The sequence below is a fragment of the Andrographis paniculata genome, unplaced genomic scaffold (genome assembly GCF_009805555.1).
Source record: "Andrographis paniculata isolate CXL003 unplaced genomic scaffold, ASM980555v1 Contig5END, whole genome shotgun sequence".
In the NCBI taxonomy this organism is placed as follows: Eukaryota; Viridiplantae; Streptophyta; class Magnoliopsida; order Lamiales; family Acanthaceae; genus Andrographis; species Andrographis paniculata.
This window is the reverse complement of record NW_026137595.1, coordinates 2,807,579-2,826,429: the sequence shown is the minus strand read 5'-3', so window position 1 is coordinate 2,826,429 and position 18,851 is coordinate 2,807,579. Positions and strand designations below refer to the sequence as shown.

General features: G+C 31.8%; 1 protein-coding gene across 1 annotated transcript; it reads left to right on the top strand.

The window, feature by feature from the left end:
• Positions 1 to 5,351: 5,351 nt before the first annotated feature.
• LOC127258845 (DDT domain-containing protein PTM-like) lies at positions 5,352 to 16,235 on the top strand. The gene is made up of 9 exons (XM_051285877.1): positions 5,352 to 7,356; positions 7,448 to 8,056; positions 10,016 to 11,177; positions 12,187 to 12,475; positions 12,568 to 12,692; positions 12,913 to 13,373; positions 13,868 to 13,896; positions 14,371 to 14,991; positions 15,589 to 16,235. Exons 1-9 carry the CDS (start codon positions 5,834 to 5,836, stop codon positions 15,819 to 15,821), a joined length of 5,052 nt encoding a protein of 1,683 aa, XP_051141834.1. The 5' UTR covers positions 5,352 to 5,833; the 3' UTR covers positions 15,822 to 16,235.
• The last annotated feature ends 2,616 nt before the right edge of the window (positions 16,236 to 18,851 follow it).

The following is an 18,851-nucleotide window of genomic DNA, read 5'->3' as shown; positions in this document are numbered from 1 at the left end:
GTCAGTGTGCTTCTCAGTCGTCAAATGGATAGATTGGCACATGTTACTACAGAAAGTTAGAACAGTTGTGAAAGCCTATTTTTGCCCTTGCCCTACATCCCAACTCCTTATAATTGCACATGTAGCAAAATCTAATGATCTTAAATGACACGATTAAATCACTCGAAGCTTAAGATGTGCTATGTTATTTTGGTTATTGGGATATATTAATTTACATGTCTTAGTAAGAACACTTGCCGGTATATACTTGATCTTGAGTTTGAATTCAAGTTTGCCGTGAGTACAATAGCTTAAGATAACATCAAAGATTGAAGTTTCATTTGTCTCGAATTTACTTGAAGTAGCAAAAAGATTGAGCATTTCATTTCCCAATAGGCATTAAAGTTCTCATCGTTCCCTTGTGCTGAATAGATCAAATAATCTATCAGTTGATTGGTAATTACTATGCAGGGCCATGGATTTCAGATGCAGAGGGCAGGCAGTAAAGATGGATGAAGTTTGTACAAGCAGAGCAATAAATGTGGGGCAGCCATGGGAGGCATGAGCCATGTGCAAGAAGAAGCACGAAAGCGATGTGTGAGCCCATCGACATGTGCTACCACATGCCTGGCCCCAATTGCTCTCTCTCTCTCCTTTCTATCTCCAGTGAATGATGTTGGCATTCAGACAAAATGGAACAAGTGTGACAGAAAAATGGCCTAAGTTAGTGTAAGTCTATTCCTAATCCAATGCTATGGTAGTGAAGTGAGAGAGGCCTTTTAGAGTTGATATGCATATTTGCTTTTTGTGTGGATGAATGTGGGGTTGGCCATAGTCCATAGATAGGGCATTTCTTGCACTTTCCCTCTTGATCATCATCATCAAGAACTTTTTTGGCCATATGTTGGAGGGCAGATGCAGATGATGCATGTTAGTGAGTTTATAATGTTGCATGATCGTGATGCCATTTTGGGCAACTTGTGTTTGCTGTATGTCTGTCTGTTTTGCACTTTCTCCATTTGGTGTGAATTCTCTACACTTGTGTAGCGGGGTGGTAACTATTGCTGTGGTTGTTTGGCTTAAGGCATGTTTGAGCAATTCAATACCAGGGAATGAATGCATTTAAATATCTTAGTTAATCTACTTAGGCACTGTTTGGTTCGATGATTTAGAAGGGGAAAAGGAGGGAATTCTATGTTGTTTTTCCCTTTTTCTTTTTTTGGTTGTTCATCTGTTTTGTAAGAGCAACCAAAATGATTGCTCATCCAGGCTTAATAACTCCAAGTTATCTAAAATCATAAAATTAATTGCAATGATCTTTTTTAGTTATTCAAACAAGAAAAACTTAAAGCTTCCATGGCAGGTGAAAGAAAGAGAGAAGAGAAGTGGAGAGAAAAAGAGGGAAGGGGGCAGAGGAAGAAAGAAAGAATGTGAGAGAAAGAAGTGGGGAGAGAGAGAACAGGGAGAAATAAAGTATCGACTGCACCTGGCCAAATTTATGTGCGTAGATTTCATTGGGATTTTTTTTTTTTTTAAAAAAAAAATATATATTTACGTATTTTTGTGGATTTAAAAAGATCACAGAGCCAATATATGGATTTTATTAATTGGTTTAGATAAAATTTTATAGATTTAATTGAATTTTTTTATAAATTTATATGAATTTTATAGAATTATAAAATGATTTGTTTATTAATTTATATAATTACATAAACTTATGTAAATAAAAATTTTACAAATATAATATATTTATTATATATTATTTTATTTTTATAAAACATAGGTAATATTAATATTTTTATTATATATTTCTATATTTTTATAAAATATAGGTAATAATAAATGTATATAATTATTAATGATATAGAAATATTGTAATATATATAATACTAGTATTTTGTATATTTATATTTTTAATTTTATAACTTTTATTATGTTATCATTCAATATATCAATTTGGGTCTGTTTACTTGTGGGTTTTTTTTACCTTAATATTACTATTCCAAATTTTTTTTACCTTTTCAAAAACATCAAATCAAATATTCTTATTTATTTATTATATTGCATTAAAATTTTATTTTACATTAAAATATCACATCAAATAACTATTTCAATTCAAAATTTTACTATTCAAAACTAAAATCCAAAATCAAAATCTTACAAGTAAACACACATTTTATTTTTATATTTTTTTTATTAGTTATTATTATTATTCTTTTGTATATAATTTTGTAAAAAATAAAGATATAGATTAAAAATTTAATAAATTACACACATTCATTATATTTATATTATATGCACAATTTTTTATACCTTAAAAAAAATTATTCAAAATATTTACAAAACAATCACACAAAAAAAAAATTGCATTTACAATTTTGCATAAGAAATAAAATTAAAAAATAAAAAGTAAATAAATATAACTAACGGTTCAACTAAAGAAATATATATATTTAGTTAACTTTACTAAAAAAAACAATAATACGTATTTATTATGATAATAGTAATTTTCAAATATTATATTTATAATATAAAAACACATATTTTCAAAAAAATTGATAATAATTTATTAATATATTTTATTTTTAAATTATTACCTTTTATTAAATATTGAAAATAATATTAATAAATATTATTATATTCTTTATTATTTATATATTATCAATAACAATAACAATAATAATAATAATAGTTTTAAAAATTCATCAAAATCTCTCTTTATCAAGAGAGATTTTCTTCTCTACAAATTTTTTATAATTATCTATTAAAATTCAATTAAATAAATAGACTTTAAAAGTCTATAAATTATTAAATACCTTAAAATTTTAAAATTTTTTTAGAAATATAGATTGAATATTCCAAATTTTAAAAAATATTGAATACACTAAAATTTTAAAATTCAACAAAATTGTTTTTATTATTTAGAATTATTATTATTTTCTAAACATATTTCCCAAAACCATATTTCATTCATTTATTGGGTTTTCCATTCTCATGCTATACCACAAATTTTCTTTTGTAGCAATATCTAGTTGGGCTTTGAAGATCATCGGATGGCCCAAGAAAATTTAAAAGTTCTATATGATTTACATTGGGCTCAAATTTAGGCCCAAAAGTATAAAGCAGATTGAACTTACAAAATAAAATAATTTATATGTGAAGATTAATTATTTTAAAAATTATAGTAGTAAAATATATTAAATTAATAAATGCTACAATAAAAAAATATTTATATATGTGAAATAAATAAATAACTTTTAAAAATAAATAAAATTATAAAATTATCTATCACATATAAATTATTAGTGTGTCGGATTTAATTTGTAAATTATTAGAGTTTGACCATAATTTATTTGGAACATAACCGAAGAATAGTAATTATGGGTTCGCATGTCATAAAAAATAATGTCTTCATGATCTTTAAAAAAAATCTCACTAAAAAAATTAAGTTTTCGATCTAAATGAGGTTATTTGAAATTTTATAATAGACTAAAAAATAATACTCCTTTCGTCCCGCTGCATGGTTGCCATTGGCTTTTTGTATGTTGATTTTTTAATATTAATAATTATATAAGACATAATAGAAATCGAGAAAAAAAGACAAGAATATGTTTATTAGCCTCTTATAATACCGATACAATGATATTTTTAGAGTAAATTATTCAAATATAAAGATATTTTTAATGTCAACTATAACGACAGAAAAACCAAATGACCACCTTGCTGAGGGACAGAAGAAGTAATTTTTTTTTTTTTTTTTTTGTAGTTATTAGTTAATAAAAATGTATAAATTATTTTAACATTTTTTGCTATACTACTTCATGTATAAATTAATTGTACGTGTATGTTTGTAATTTTTATAAAACAAATTATATTTTGCAATAATAGAAAATAAATACTTTCACAGGGTAGACAAAAAAAATATACTAAAAAGTTTTTAGTTACTGTGGATGAAATTGTATTTGACTTTATTTTAAATATTACATTAAAATATAGTATTTATTTTAAATATTATATTTAATATTACATCAGATATATATATGGTTTTATCTAAAATATTCTCAATATATAAAAACGTATTAGATGAATATATTACCTAATTAATCCCATATAAATAAAAGTATGTATAAGTAATTATATACTAATAAGTTTTTTAAAAAGATTTCATTTACCTAAATTGAAAACATATATTATTATTACAATCTCCCTAATGCAATAGATTGTACTTCATCGGTCCCATATACCGTGTCTGCTACACTGTAGACACGATATTTTAGGAGGGGTGTAATTAGTAGATAATTAAAAATGTATTAGTAAATATAGTTATCCTATAATATAAATAATTATAAATTAAAATTAAAATAATCAATTATTTTAATTAAAATTTAAAAAAATAAATTAAAAAGTTTAAAATGAGATTAAAGTGTGTAATAATATTTAAAAAAATAAAAGTGACGTGGAAAGTAGGATGGACAAAAAGTCAACATGGTATGTGAAAAGAATGAAGTATTAATTTAGAAAATATTGAATAAATATAGATCACAATTTTTTTTTTTTGTTTTTCTTTTTTGTTTTTTGTTTTTTTTTTATTTGTGTATGCATTAGAATTATTATTTAATTTCATTTAGTAACACATATATTTTTTAAACTTCATTATACCCTTTTTGAAATGGTATATATAAAATAACATTATGATGATAATAAAGTTAGATTTTGAAATTAAAATTATTACAATATATATAATCGAACTACACTAAATATTACTCCCTCCGTCCCATGTAATATGAGTGTATTACTGTAGACACAGAAATTTAAGTAAAATATAATTAGTAAATAATTAATAAGTGTATTAGTAAAAATAATTATAAATAAGATTAAAATAAGTAAATAATTTAAATAAAATTAAGAAAATTATAAAATTTAAAATTTAAAATATGATTAAAGTGCATAATTATATTTCAAAAAAAAAAAAAAAGGATAAGTTATGTGGAATAGACGAAAATATAAAATAGGAACAAATTATATGGGACGGAGGGAGGGAGGGAGGGAGTTAAATATTTCATACATATTTAGTAATTCAAATTATTGTCATGCTCCAATGCAACACAATAAATATATAATATTTATAACACAAAATTTATTTTATAATGTTACTTAATTATGCTTACTATTGGAATGTATAGAAAGTAACAGTAATTATTATAAATTAATATCAAATTCTATTTAAAAACACTTTCCAAACAAAAATAAAAATAAAAATAAAATCCAGATAAATAAATATTAAGACAAGAATTAATTGCGATAAGATTTTTAAGCCTTGCATTTATTGCAAATCCTACACAGAGTCTCAAAAATCCTCAACGGTCAAACCCTTTCAAACAATTGTACACTCCGCTTCCCAAGTTGTACGTCAAGAACGGACTTTTCAAGACGGAGTCGAATCCGCGCTGTAATAAGATGTACCTTATGCAACAGGAGCTGTACGTCGGAGTTCCTCGTTGAGTCCGGAGCCACAACCGAGTCACGCAAAAAGGGCAACTCCACCGAGTGATGATGAGTATATGGTAGTCCCCACGTTCTTCCAGCGTCACTACACCAAACTTTTTTTCCAAATCTAGAGAGAGAAACAAACACCCTCCTAACCCGCCAACCATTTTTTTTTTTCTCTCTCACGGGAGTGCTGAGGAGGAGGGCTTTTGCGGAGGGATCAAATTGTGCTGGGCTGTGTTGTTCTTGCATTTTTATTTTTACTCTTCTTGAAATTCAACTGGGGTTCTGCGAAATTTTAAAAATTTTGCCCTTTTGTTGTCTATTTTTTTTTTTTTTCCCGGAGGATTATTTATGAAATTTTGGAATGGAGTATATTGGGAGAGCGGTGAAAAAGGAGGTTCGAGGGCAAGACCCACTATTCGGTTTGGTTCGAGGGTACGAGCCGGGAACTGGGATTTTTGAGGTGGTGTACGACGGCGGAAGTTCCGAGGAATTGGGATTTCTGGAGCTGTCTTCGGTGCTGGTGTCCGGCGGGTGTTCGTCTCCGCCGCCGTTGGGATCGGACGATGGGGGCAATCCGAGGAAGCGGCGCTGCATTGCTGATGAAGGTAAGGGTAGCGATAACTTAGTAATTCTTGGCGGTGTTTCTGATAATTCGGTGGTTAGGGATGGGAAGCCTGCCAATTTTGACTTGAATTTGAATGATGACGACGGTTGTAATACTTTGAATGATGATCGTGGGTTTAATTCTGTTGAAATTGGGGGTGAGATTGGCGGCCTGGATTTGAATAAGGAGGTGAACTTGGAGGTGGGGGAAGGCCCCTGCCTGAACAATGGGGTTTCGGGAGGGGTTTTGGGGCCGAAGAAGCAGATGATTGATTTGAATGTCGATGTGAACGAGGGTTTTAAGAATTTGGGGGGTGGGAGCGGGGGGATTTGCTTTGATTTGAATTTGAAGTTTGTAGAGGATGAGGGAAGTACCCTGGCGGAACGTGGGGTGGGAGTTGAATTGAATGAAGGTGTTTGTGGCGAAGAACGTGAGCGGGCAGGGGCAGATTTAGCAGTGGCTGATATGGAGAGTGGGAAGGGGAATGTCGAAGATCTGGAGAAGAAAGAGGTTAGCCAGCCGGAGAACTCTGCTACAGAGGTTAGCCATGGAAATGTTGCTCCAATAAGTGCACCGAAGAAGAGAAGAGGGAGGAAGCGAAAAGATTCGACAAATAGCAGCATTGAAACAGCACCAGTTTCACCCGATTTCCCTAAATCGAACACAGAAACAGATAAAATGGATGTGGAGCTTGAAAGCATTAAAGAAACTCCAATAACAAATGGTAATGGTGCTGATAATGGAGTTTTGGGAACTATGACGAGGGTAGGGAGGGGTAGGAAGAGGAGGGCAGTACAAGAGGGTGATGTTACATTACCCACACCAGAGACGGGGCTGAGAAGGAGTAGCCGAAGAGCAAAAATAGCTGCATCTTCTGAACCAGATCTAGTTCCTCTACAGTTAGGAGATGGTAATAATCATCAGTTGTCGTCTCCTGCAATTAGCGTGGTGTCTGATGAGAAGGTTATGGCTCCAGCTCGTAGAAAAGCCATTGATTGTGCTATGGATCCCCCGAAGGTGGATTTGCCTCCTTCATCCTGCGATCTTGATATCAATGGGGTATCTATGCTGGATGTCTTTTCGGCTTATTCATTCTTGAGGTCATTTAGCACTTCATTATTTCTAAGCCCCTTTGGACTGGATGATTTTGTTATATCTCTGAAATCCAGTGATTCGACATTATTATTCGACTCCATTCATCTATCCCTCCTTCGGACAATAAGGAAACATCTGGAGTCACTTTCGGAAGAAGGCTCTGCATCGGCATCAAATTGTCTCAGGTATTAAGTTCACTCTAGTTCAATAATTATACATTTAAATTCCATTTTGATGTTCAATACTTATTATATTCTATATCATATTTTGATTCAGGTCTCTCAATTGGGACTTTCTCGATTTGATTACATGGCCGGTGTTCCTGGTCGAGTACCATTTATTGCACAACCCAGGACATGTACCTGATATCGGCGCTTGTAATTTGAAGCTTTTCTACGATGACTACTACAAGCTGCCAGTGTCAGCCAAGGTTGAGATTCTGCGTCATCTCTGTGATGATGTTCTTGAAGCAGAAGTATTTAGGTCAGAACTCAACAGAAGAATGGCTGCAACGGATCAACGGGCTGAGCGCAGCACAAAATTCGACACCTTGAAGAGGAAAAAGGCTGCTATGGATGCTGCTAGCAGTTCCTGCATTACAGAAGAGGACGCTGAAGATCCTTTGGATTGGAACAGCGACGAGTGTTCACTCTGTAAAATGGATGGGAACTTAATATGCTGTGATGGCTGTCCAGCGGCTTTCCATTCAAGGTGTGTGGGGGTTGTCAGCAGCCAGCTGCCTGAGGGTGAATGGTTTTGCCCTGAATGCTCGATCGAGAAGGATAATCCTGGGCTGAGAGTCAGGAAGTCTGCTCGAGGGGCTCAATGCTTGGGTGTTGATCCGTGCGGGCGAGTTTATTACAGCAGCTGTAGTTATCTGTTGGTGTAAGTTCCTTTTAAAAAAGTTATCCAAGTTTTTAAGTTATTTGATAATTGCATAATTTGTAGCATAAGAACATATTTAACTTTGTGGATTGGGCTAGTGTTCTGTTTTCATTTTTATTTTTATATTTTCTACATTTACAGTTTTGGAAATTGCTTCCCATGGTCAAAAGGCAGTGAATTTTAGACAGTATATCTTATTCCTAATATAAGTAAGTGCAAAAACTTTTCTATAAAAATCAACGTGGTTTGAATGGAGAATCTGTTCTATCATGGCCATACCAAAAGATATCTTTGAGAATGTTTTGATATGTGCGATGAAATAAGTGCAACGTGCTCTTTACATGTCTATTAATCTATTTTGTTGTTGATGTGTACAATGTGAAATAGTTTTTGTAACTGTAATCATGTTCCATAATTTGGTACTGAAGTCGGCCTTTCTTGATGATTCTAACATAGATGACTTAGGCCTTTATTATATCTCTAGGACCATAGTAGAAATTGAAGATAGAGCTAGATTAGCTTTAATCGGCTTGATCTAGTATCTCTTTCAAATTTATTTATTTATTTCATGGTTAACTTTCCTTTCCTTTCATTTTAATTTTCATTTCATCTGTTCCCAGTGGAATTTAAGCTGTAATCCCACCTCCAAATGACGTAGAGATGATGTAAATGACATTTATCTACATTGAAATGGGCTTTCTTTCAATATGGAATCTTGCTTTCCATTAAAAATTTCTCGACTGCTTGTTTTTTATTAACTCAATTCTAGATTTCTGTTTAATTGGAAGTCAATCTTTGTTGAAAAACATTAGTTTGGATATCATCCATTTCCTAATGCTATTTAGGTCTCTAATATAAATTAAGAGAATAATATGATTTTAGGCACTGGGTGTTTATTTTTATCATGTTGACCATATATTTATTTCACATATTCGCATGTTCATGTTTTATCTCTATTTTATTTATATATATTTTATTATTGTTATGATTTTTCCTTGTGAAGCATGTTGTTTTGAGTGTTTTCCAGTTTTTCTTTCTTTTTATCATATCATTAGCTTCTTTTTTGGCACCGATAACAATCTGTTCCACATTCAATAATATCATCTGTAACTTTATTCTCTCAAAATGAATATATAACTATGTAATTACGAAGTATCCAAGAATGGAAAGTCACCCTTTCATGTTAAATTAAAACAGCCAATCAACCTTTCTCCCTAGATATACAATTTCTTTTCGAAAATAAATCTTTTCATGCTCAGCCCCGCAGGTGCTGAAAATTAACATGATACTTGTTGTGTTGTTTAGTCACAGTAATTTTCTTAATTTTATTTTGGAAGACATGATACATTATTTATTCATGCACGGACATGTGCATTAGGTAATGTTTCTAATCTCAAATTAGGAGATAATAATGTTATAAAGCCATTTGGGCATTTATCCATGGACTCAATTGGTTAAATGGGCCGAATCATGTGAACTTTGTTTTGTTACGTATTTTTATTGAACATCTCTTTGATATGTTACTATCTTTAAAAAAATTTACAATTAAAGTTAGTAATTTTCCATCTTGTAAGTGATATCTCTTTATTTACACTCAAGGTTATAAATGCAATAACACATTGTACAAATTTCTACTTAGATGTGATTCTTTTATATTGATGCTATTAACTAGTTTGTCATAATTGGTCAACGATTTAATATCAAGACTACCTCAATGATTCCATATTTATTCTCTTTGATTAGCTATGATTGTTTTATAAGCCAAATGCCGTGTTTTGTATGATTATTCTTATTATTTTTCCACCAAAAGGGTATGCCTTGTAAATTTTCTATATATATTATATGTGTCATGGTAATAATTTATGATGTTCATGTAAAATAATTACAGCAAATGCTGATTTAAGTTCTTATGATAAATTTATTTTTATTATGTATTGATCTGGGCCCACTTACTTGCAGATTGGAGCTGTGCAATGATGAATACTTATCTTGGACCTACAATGGAAATGACGTGCCTTACGTTATTGAAGCATTGGAATCATCGCCATTAATATACGGGACAATAATAAATGCCATCTGTAAGCATTGGAATATAGTTCGTGGAGTTAATGGGGCCAGACTTGATTCGGACACTCGTTCCTCCTCTCTACAGTCCATGTTACCTGGAAAAGGCCGAGTTCCTCCAATGTGTTCCGTGCCATCGGAAACTCATAATGAGAATGGTGCCATTGCTGAAAATAGATCTGTTGATGAGTTGACGGTGCCCATTAATTCCTGTAACACGCAACCTGAAAATGCAAAGAGCTGTGCTGTTGTGCTGGAGACTGGTGATGTTGGAGCAAAGATTAATAATCAGTTGGCAAGTTCTGAAGGATCAGCCGAAGTCTCTCAGATGTTCGTACAGTGCGATACCTTAAAGGAAAGTGGGCCGAATTGTTCAAAAACATGTTTAGAGGTATCAGATCAGTGTCTTGGTCAGGGAACCTTTGCAAATGCTGATCAGTATATGGCGCCGACTTCAGTAAATGTTGAGAAAGGGAAGAATCTTAGTTCAGAAAGTTGTGGCTATGCACCGGACACTGCATACTCTAGAGAAGTCCCTGCTGAAGTTTATAATGCTGTTAATTATGTCAATTCTTATGAATTTGCTCGAACACCATCGTCATTTTATGAGGAATGGTCATGTAAAGCAACAGATAAGACCTCTCAAGATACGTCAAGGTCTGCGGGTGACATTGTCGCCAGACAGCTGAAAGTTGTGTCAAATAGATCTGCTGAATTTTCTTGGGCAAATATTCAAACCTCAAAGATGAACTTGAGGAAAGAAAGATGCGGTTGGTGTTTGTATTGCAGAGTTCCTGAGGAGGAACGGGATTGCTTGTTCATTATGAACGATAGTATTCCAGCTGTAGAAAACTACACAAATGAAGTTCTGGGAATCCAGTCAGCAAAGAAGATCAAAAACCACCTTGTCGATGTCATGTGCCATATTATTTGCATTGAAGATCATCTGCAGGGGCTTCTGTTGGGACCATGGTTGAATCAAGAATTTTCAATGCTTTGGCGTAGAAGCGTTCTTGAAGCGGCTGATCTTGCTTCCTTGAAAAATTCGCTACTCATGGTATGTAAAATATTATCACTACTGCATTTTCTTAATAAAATTACATCCCGTTATATATATATATATATATATACCCTTTTCAGTATTAAAATTCTTATATTGCTAAATTGTTTTGATGTGAAATTGTATCGTTAGTCAATCTGACAACGTCTACGAAATTCAAGGAATTCAGCTAGCTTGGAAACTAAAACATCCCCAAAAATTTATATAGATTTCCAATAGAAAATTTATGCTTCTGAATCACTAGATCATGTCATATGTTAAGCCATGGTTGATTTGTCTTGCCATATCACATAGATTGGGATGCGTGTGGCCATGTTTATTATTACATAGGTAATCCTTTTAATAGATTTTTACTATATGTAGAAGAAGTGACTGCTTTGGAAGATCAGAAAAAGCATCACCAGGATTTGGACTGCAGTATGAGTCACTTGAATGAAACTATAGCCTTTTATGTTTATTTTCATTTTAATAAAAATATAAAAGATGAAGATCGGCCTTGTGATTTTAAATTGGCTTCTTAGGTCAATTTGTTTGTTTCTCTAAATGATGCGTCTGTAATCGTGAATACTTGTTAATGTTCAATTCTAATGGTTAATGTGTTCTTTTGCATCCTTTCTATTAGATATTGCCCTGTTTCTATATGTATCTGCTACAGTTTCACAGAAGTGATTTTGATATGCAAAGATAAAATGTCAGAATTATTGTTAAATGATTGAAAATTTGATTCTGGAAAATAACAGAAAAGAACTTAAATGCTGAGGAAGCTTAATGCTGGTCGATGCTCTGATACACTTTGTTACTGCCTTTTAAGGACATTGTTATTACCTTGGAATGACCTGAAACTACAGCCTAAGAGATGGAACAAATAATACTTGTGTCGTCTTCTGGATTGCAAATTTACCTGCGTTGCAAGATATTTGTCATTGGCATACTCATTTTCATTTTCGTATTTATCTTCGAGTTTTCTATGATATATTGTTATCTGATTATGACTTTTTGGAACCAGCTGGAGAAGAACTTGCATCACCTAGCCATTCCTGCTGATTGGCAAAAACAAGTGGATACTGTTACTACAATGGGTTCTGCCTGTCACATTGTTAGCAGTTCAACAAGACTGTCTTCGAAGAATGGAATGGGCAGGAAACGAGAGAACCCTTCCAAGGTGGAGACTTCCCAATCTTCTAATGCTGCAACTGGGCTTAGTTTATTCTGGTGGAGGGGTGGAAGGGGTTCACGAATGCTCTTCAATTGGAAAGTTTTGCCTCACTGTTTGGCTTCCATGGCTGGCCGGCAGGGTATATATTTTCTGTTTCTAACCCTATGTTAAGCTTGTGATCTTATGGCCTGAACAATTTATCTCATGATGTTTCAAATTGAACTATTATAGGTGGGCGTAAGAAGATACCGGGCATTATATACCCTGAAAGTGGAGAATATGCCAAGCGAACTAAGTGCGCTTCATGGAGAGCTGCTGTTGAAGCATCAAGAAGTGTGCACCAGCTTGCTCTCCAGGCATGTCCATGTGATTTGTATTATCACTATTTGCTTTATCTAGACAATTAAATGAATAGTTATTTTCACCTTACTAAATTTCTTTCTCAAATCGGCATGGTTGTGTGAATGTACTGCATTTGTAGCTGTAACTACTAGATCGGTCTACATATGGTAATTTTGGTTGTATTTACTGATAATGAGCAAACGAAATGCTTATATACATATTTTATATCTGCAGGTTAGGGAGCTTGATGCAACTTTAAAATGGGCTGATATCGGGAATAACAACCTTATCTTAAAGACGGATAAGGACACGAAAAAACCTGTCAGATCATTTAAAAAAGTTATAATCCGAAGGAAGTCCTCAGATGGAGGCACGATTAAGTACCTTCTGGATTTTGGCAAGAGGAGATTTATTCCTGATGTTGTTGTGAAACATGGATCGATAGTTGAAGATCCATCGAGCAAGAAAAAGAAATATTGGTTGGAAGAGACTCATGTGCCGTTGCATCTATTGAAATCGTTTGAAGAGAAAAGAATTGCTCGTAAATCTAATGTGGTGAAATCTGGAAAACTTCGTGAGAGCATTGGAGTGTTGAAAAAACCTTTCAAGAGAAAGGGCTTTTCATATCTTTTCTCGAGAGCCGAAAGATTAGAGAATTTTCAGTGTGGACACTGTAAAAAAGATGTTCCAATCAGGTATATAAAATGGTTTTTAATTATATTATTATTTTTTTATTTCTTTCCAAACAAATGAAACAGTAGATGGCCAAATGAATATTTTTTTCTCTTATTTGTTGGGGGGGAGGGGGGGGGGGGGGGTTCCTTTTTGTTTTACTTTTTTTCCATTTCGAAGCTTTGACATTTCATTTTTTGGAAAGTAGAATGGTTTTATACATGAAAATTGTTTAGAATACAGGGATTTAGGAAGTGAGTTAATTTTTTTTTGTCTACTTTTAAGAAACATTCGAAAATGGAATTGAAGGGAAGTATATAGTCTTACACATATTTGTGCTTGCTCACAATTCCTTTGATGAGAAAGTTGTTTTTGCCTTTTGCCTCTTAAACTCACATAAACGATTTCTTTACTTTCGAAAAGTGTTAGAACATGTTTGCCTGAAATTATTTTTGATGTTGCGGCAGAGCATTTAATTCATTACACTGTACTTATATCACCACTTTTTAATTCGCAGCGAAGCAGTGAGCTGTCAGCATTGTCGAGGTAAAATCTCGCTTACCCTAACATTATTTGATTTCTGGTTTTTATGTAATTTAATGTATGTTGTATGAACCCAATTTATATTGCATATCTTATATCCTCGTAATTATTGGCAGCCGAGAAACTGTGTTATCTGATGTTGGATTGTGACTTAAGTATTATTCTTTTTTGTTTCTAAAGTCTTTCCTATAAACTCTTTACACTCGTTAATGTAGTGCGAATGTTATCCAAATCGATGTGCTATAAATTGTTCTAAATTATTGCACACCTCATTTCCTATCTTCTTGTCTTTCTTCCTTGAAATGATCTCTTTTCTAGTTTTAATGGAATGGGTATGGCACTTCTTGCAGTTATTTGTTTGTTTATATCTTCTTTACATGGCTAATTGATAACTTACATATTTGAGCTATTTTTATTTCTTAAAATAATAACTTATTGATTAATGGCTGTTAATTTAACATTTGGCATGTATTTCAGGCTTTTTCCATCGAAGACATGCCCAGAAATCCGCTGGATCCATCGCTTCCGAGTGTACATACACCTGCCATAAATGCCAGAGCGCAAACATCGTGAAAATTGACGGGAGGAAGTCGAAATTCGAATCCGCAAAACAGAAGAAGAGCTTATCAACACAGCCGAAACCTCTACAGCAAGCAAAGGCGAAAGGGAAACGAAAAGGAAAGGGGAAGAGGACGGGAAAGCGACTTGCAAATAAGAAGACAGCAAAAGTCCAAACAGGTATACCTTTGCGGCGTTCTTCTCGGAATGCCGCTCGCGTCGCCAGGCATTGTTTGCAGAGTGCGATCGTAAAAAGACGAAAGAGAGGCCGCAAAGCTAAATCTGCAAAGAGCCCGATTAAGAAGCCCAAAATTAATAATTGGAAGAGGAGGAGGTCGCCGGTTGCTTGTAGTTTCTGGTTGAATGGCGTTCGGTTATCAAGGAGGCCAAACGACGCTAGGCTAGTCGATTTCAGGAGTAAGATGCTTCTTTTGCTGCCCGGGGAGGCTAACAACCACCACGATAATCCGACGTGCAACCTCTGCGCCGAATCGGAGCATAATCCCGAGCTGGTCTACGTGGCTTGCGAATTATGTGGAGGTAACAGATTTAATTTCCGTAAATGTCTACTTTACAGCAACACATAGAGCTGTAAATGAGCCGAACTAAGCCAAGCTTGTCATGTTTGAGTTCGGTTCGTTAAGGACTCGAGCTTGGCTCGTGTTCGTTCATTAAGAGACACGAACTGAAATTTTTGTTTAAGTTCGGCTCGTTTAGCAATTTTTTTTGTTTGTGTTAGGCTCTGCTCGTTAAGAGAATTTTTTGTTTTATTTATTTAAAAAACCAAATTAAATATATTATATTTGTAAAATTATAGTTACTTATTAAATATAAAATTATTAATTTATTTTTTTTGATAAATATTGTCGAACGTTCGCGATCCAGTTCGAGTTCGTTCGTGAATATAATGAGCTCAAATTTATATTTGTGTTCGGCTCATTTAGCTTAACAAACAAGCTCAAACAAGCCGAACTGAACTAAGTTCGCAAATTGTTTGTTTGTTTTCCAGCTTTAGAACACATAATTTTAAAGCTGTTAAATCCCGATTTATTTACTTTCCTCGCTGTGTATCAAATAGTTTGGCCGAGCACAATTCAGTCTGGCTGATTTCTTTTTTTCTTGTGCATTTACTTGCAGTTTGGTTTCATGGCGATGCTTTCAATCTGACGGACGATAGAATTGAAAACATTATCGGCTTTAAGTGCCCCACATGTCTTAAAAGGACACCTCCCGTCTGCCCTCATTATTTTCCTACAGAAAACAAGAAGGCCGATCCTGCTAGAACTAAAACTGATAAGCTCTCGGATTCAGACAATGCAGCCAAGGGCAAACTTTCGGGATCCTCAGGTGAGTCACAGCAGAGAGAGTGAATTATAATCTGCTGAGAAAATATTTTACCTGGCAACAAAGATCTAATGAGCTCGGCGAAGTTAAAGGGAGTGGCGTGTGTTGATTGTTGTCGATATTCGTTAATCTATTCCCTGTTTGGACAATCCTGGAAGAATGGAACTGTTCGAGATCGTGTCTGCAAATAGATTTTTGGCATCGGTCGGGCGAGCCGGCCGTAGGCAGGAGAGGAGAAGATAGATGAGAGATTGTGTTTGTACATTACATTGTAAGGAATTGTGCTGATACAACAGATGGTAAAATTACCCTCTTGTAAAACTCAATATTTGCTGATGGCCAATAGTTCATTTAAATGATTTGCTATAGCAATCGATTTTGCTCCCTATGTATCTTTCTTTTTGTATTTTGGATGTTTTAAGTTTGTTTTTTCATTTTTAGGTGAAGTGATTCTTGGGTTTAATTTTTTTGTATATAAGTGAAATTTTAAGAATGTGGTGCTTTAATTTTATTATTCAAGTGTTTGGCTAATAACTGATTGCAATACGCGTTTCATAATTGGACTTTTTTCTTTTTTACCGCTACCGAAAGTGGTAAATTTTGATCGAACTTAATAGTTTGCAAACTAAGTTCAACGAATCATGTGTAGCAGGTGACATGAGGTGTGAGTTGATATGACAAAAATGACAGGTAAAATTATTGTAATTATCAATATTTTTGATTGATTGAAAAAAAAAAAAAACTATCTTTAAGAGAAATAGTAGAACATTTTGAAAATTTTTAACTACTAATGAATACAATATTGATTTTGAGCAATTATGAACATAAGCATTCTCCAAATTCTGAAGTATTTCAATTTCAAGTTTATTAAACTGGTAAATTTATATTATCAAATACTTTTTACTTTATTTAACTATGAAAATAATTTCAACTCAAAATATATACTTTTACCTTAATGTATATTAATTTTATTATTTTTATTCGGTCCATTTAAAAGGTATTTTCTCCGTTCCAGCTAATTTGTCTATTTGAGCTGGGACACGTAGTTTTAGATATTATGTAATTAATAAATAACTTAAAAGTGTATTAGTAAAAATAATTATAAATTTAAATTAAGATAACTAAATAGTTTAATTAAAATAAAAAAATTATAAATTATGAATTTTAAAATATAATTAAAGTGTATAATTATATTTTTTTAAAAAATAAACAATTTATATGGGACAGACAAATATGAAAAGAATGGACGAATTAAGTGAGACGGAGGGAATACTTTGTTTATATTATAGTAAAAAAAATTATATATAAATACAAAATTATCGTAACTTTTATAAAAAAATGTTAATTCATTTTGTATTTATAGGGACAAAAATATTAAAGTTATCTTATATTTCTACTAATTAGTAAATACTACTCTCTTCGTCACACTACCTTGTCATACTTTCTATTTTCGTATATTCCTCGTATTATGTCACTTTGATTTTTTGGAAAAATATATTATATTTTAATTATATTTTAAAATTTATAATTTATATATTTTTTAAAATTTTATTAGATTAATTAGTTATTTTAATTTTAATTTATAATTGTTTGTATTATATTATAATTAATTTTACTAATATATTATTAATTGTTTTCGAATATCTTTTAAATTCTTGTGTCTACAATAAATGTGACACTATTTTACAAATTCTCGTGTCTACAATAAATGTCAATAAATGTGACACTATTGTATGGATGGAAGGAGTACTATATTATCTTTCTATCCACAGCAAAAGAAATAAAATGTACATTCAGTTAGAATGGAGAGTATAGTTTTTGTCAATAAACTTCTGCACAAGGGTATATGCATGTATGTGTAGTGAAAAGAGTTTATCAAATAAAAAAAAATTTGATATATTTTTCAATTTTATATTATAAAAAAATACAATATATACATAAAAAATATACTATATACTCTATTTATTTAAAAAAATTTAACAATTTTACATTATTATCTGTCTTATTTAAAATATCTATTGTACTTATCAGAATAAAAATATAACTATAATTTTTTATATATTTTTATTAATTAATAAAATATTATTATTTTTTACGTATATTATAAAAAAATAGAGATTTTTTTTTTTTAAATACACCTTACATAAAAAAAAACAACTCAAAATCAACACACAAAACAATACATAATACTACGGCAAAATTACTTTTTCGAGTTAATAATAATAATATGTTATGAAATATACACGTAGCTCACACGCAAATGTATATACTTTATATGATTGGATTTTAAATACATTATTCATTCTATTTTTTTTTTCTAAAAACATTAAATCAAACACCTATTTTTCATTTTTAATATTATACTAAAAATCAATTTTACTTTCAAAATATCACATCAACACCTATTTATATAACATTATATAATTATCAAATTCAAAATTTTTACTATTCAAATTCTAACTCAAAATCCAAACTCCAAACAAACACACACTATGGATCCTTTTAATCCAACAAGTTGCCACGTAGTCAGATAATGGATACATTCACAACTATATATATATATGTAAAAATCTTTGTAATTAATGAATAAGAAAATAAATTTTATTTCACAAACATCCCACTTTATTATTCTCTCGGCGCAATTCTCCCGTTCCCTTTATTTGCATTAATTACTCTTAGATATAATATATATATACACTTACATATGTATTTACATATATCTATATATACTTTGAAAGTACTGCAGATAGTATATATATATTTATACTATCTAATATTAGCATGAAGACTCTTGCATATTTTATTTTTGGTAAATTTTATATTTATACTATTTATATTATCTATTTTCTACACTATGAAAAATCTTGCAAACTTTTCTTTTAAACATTTATCTCTCACCGCAATAATTTTTTTACTTGATTCCTGAATGTAAAAATGCATCTGGTTTCTCTGGGCTTTGTTCATATAATTATCAGTGAAAATACGACTACAAGCCAAGATCGAGCCAAGATTTTTATTTTCATTCGTCACCATTTGGACATTCTTTTACCGACCGA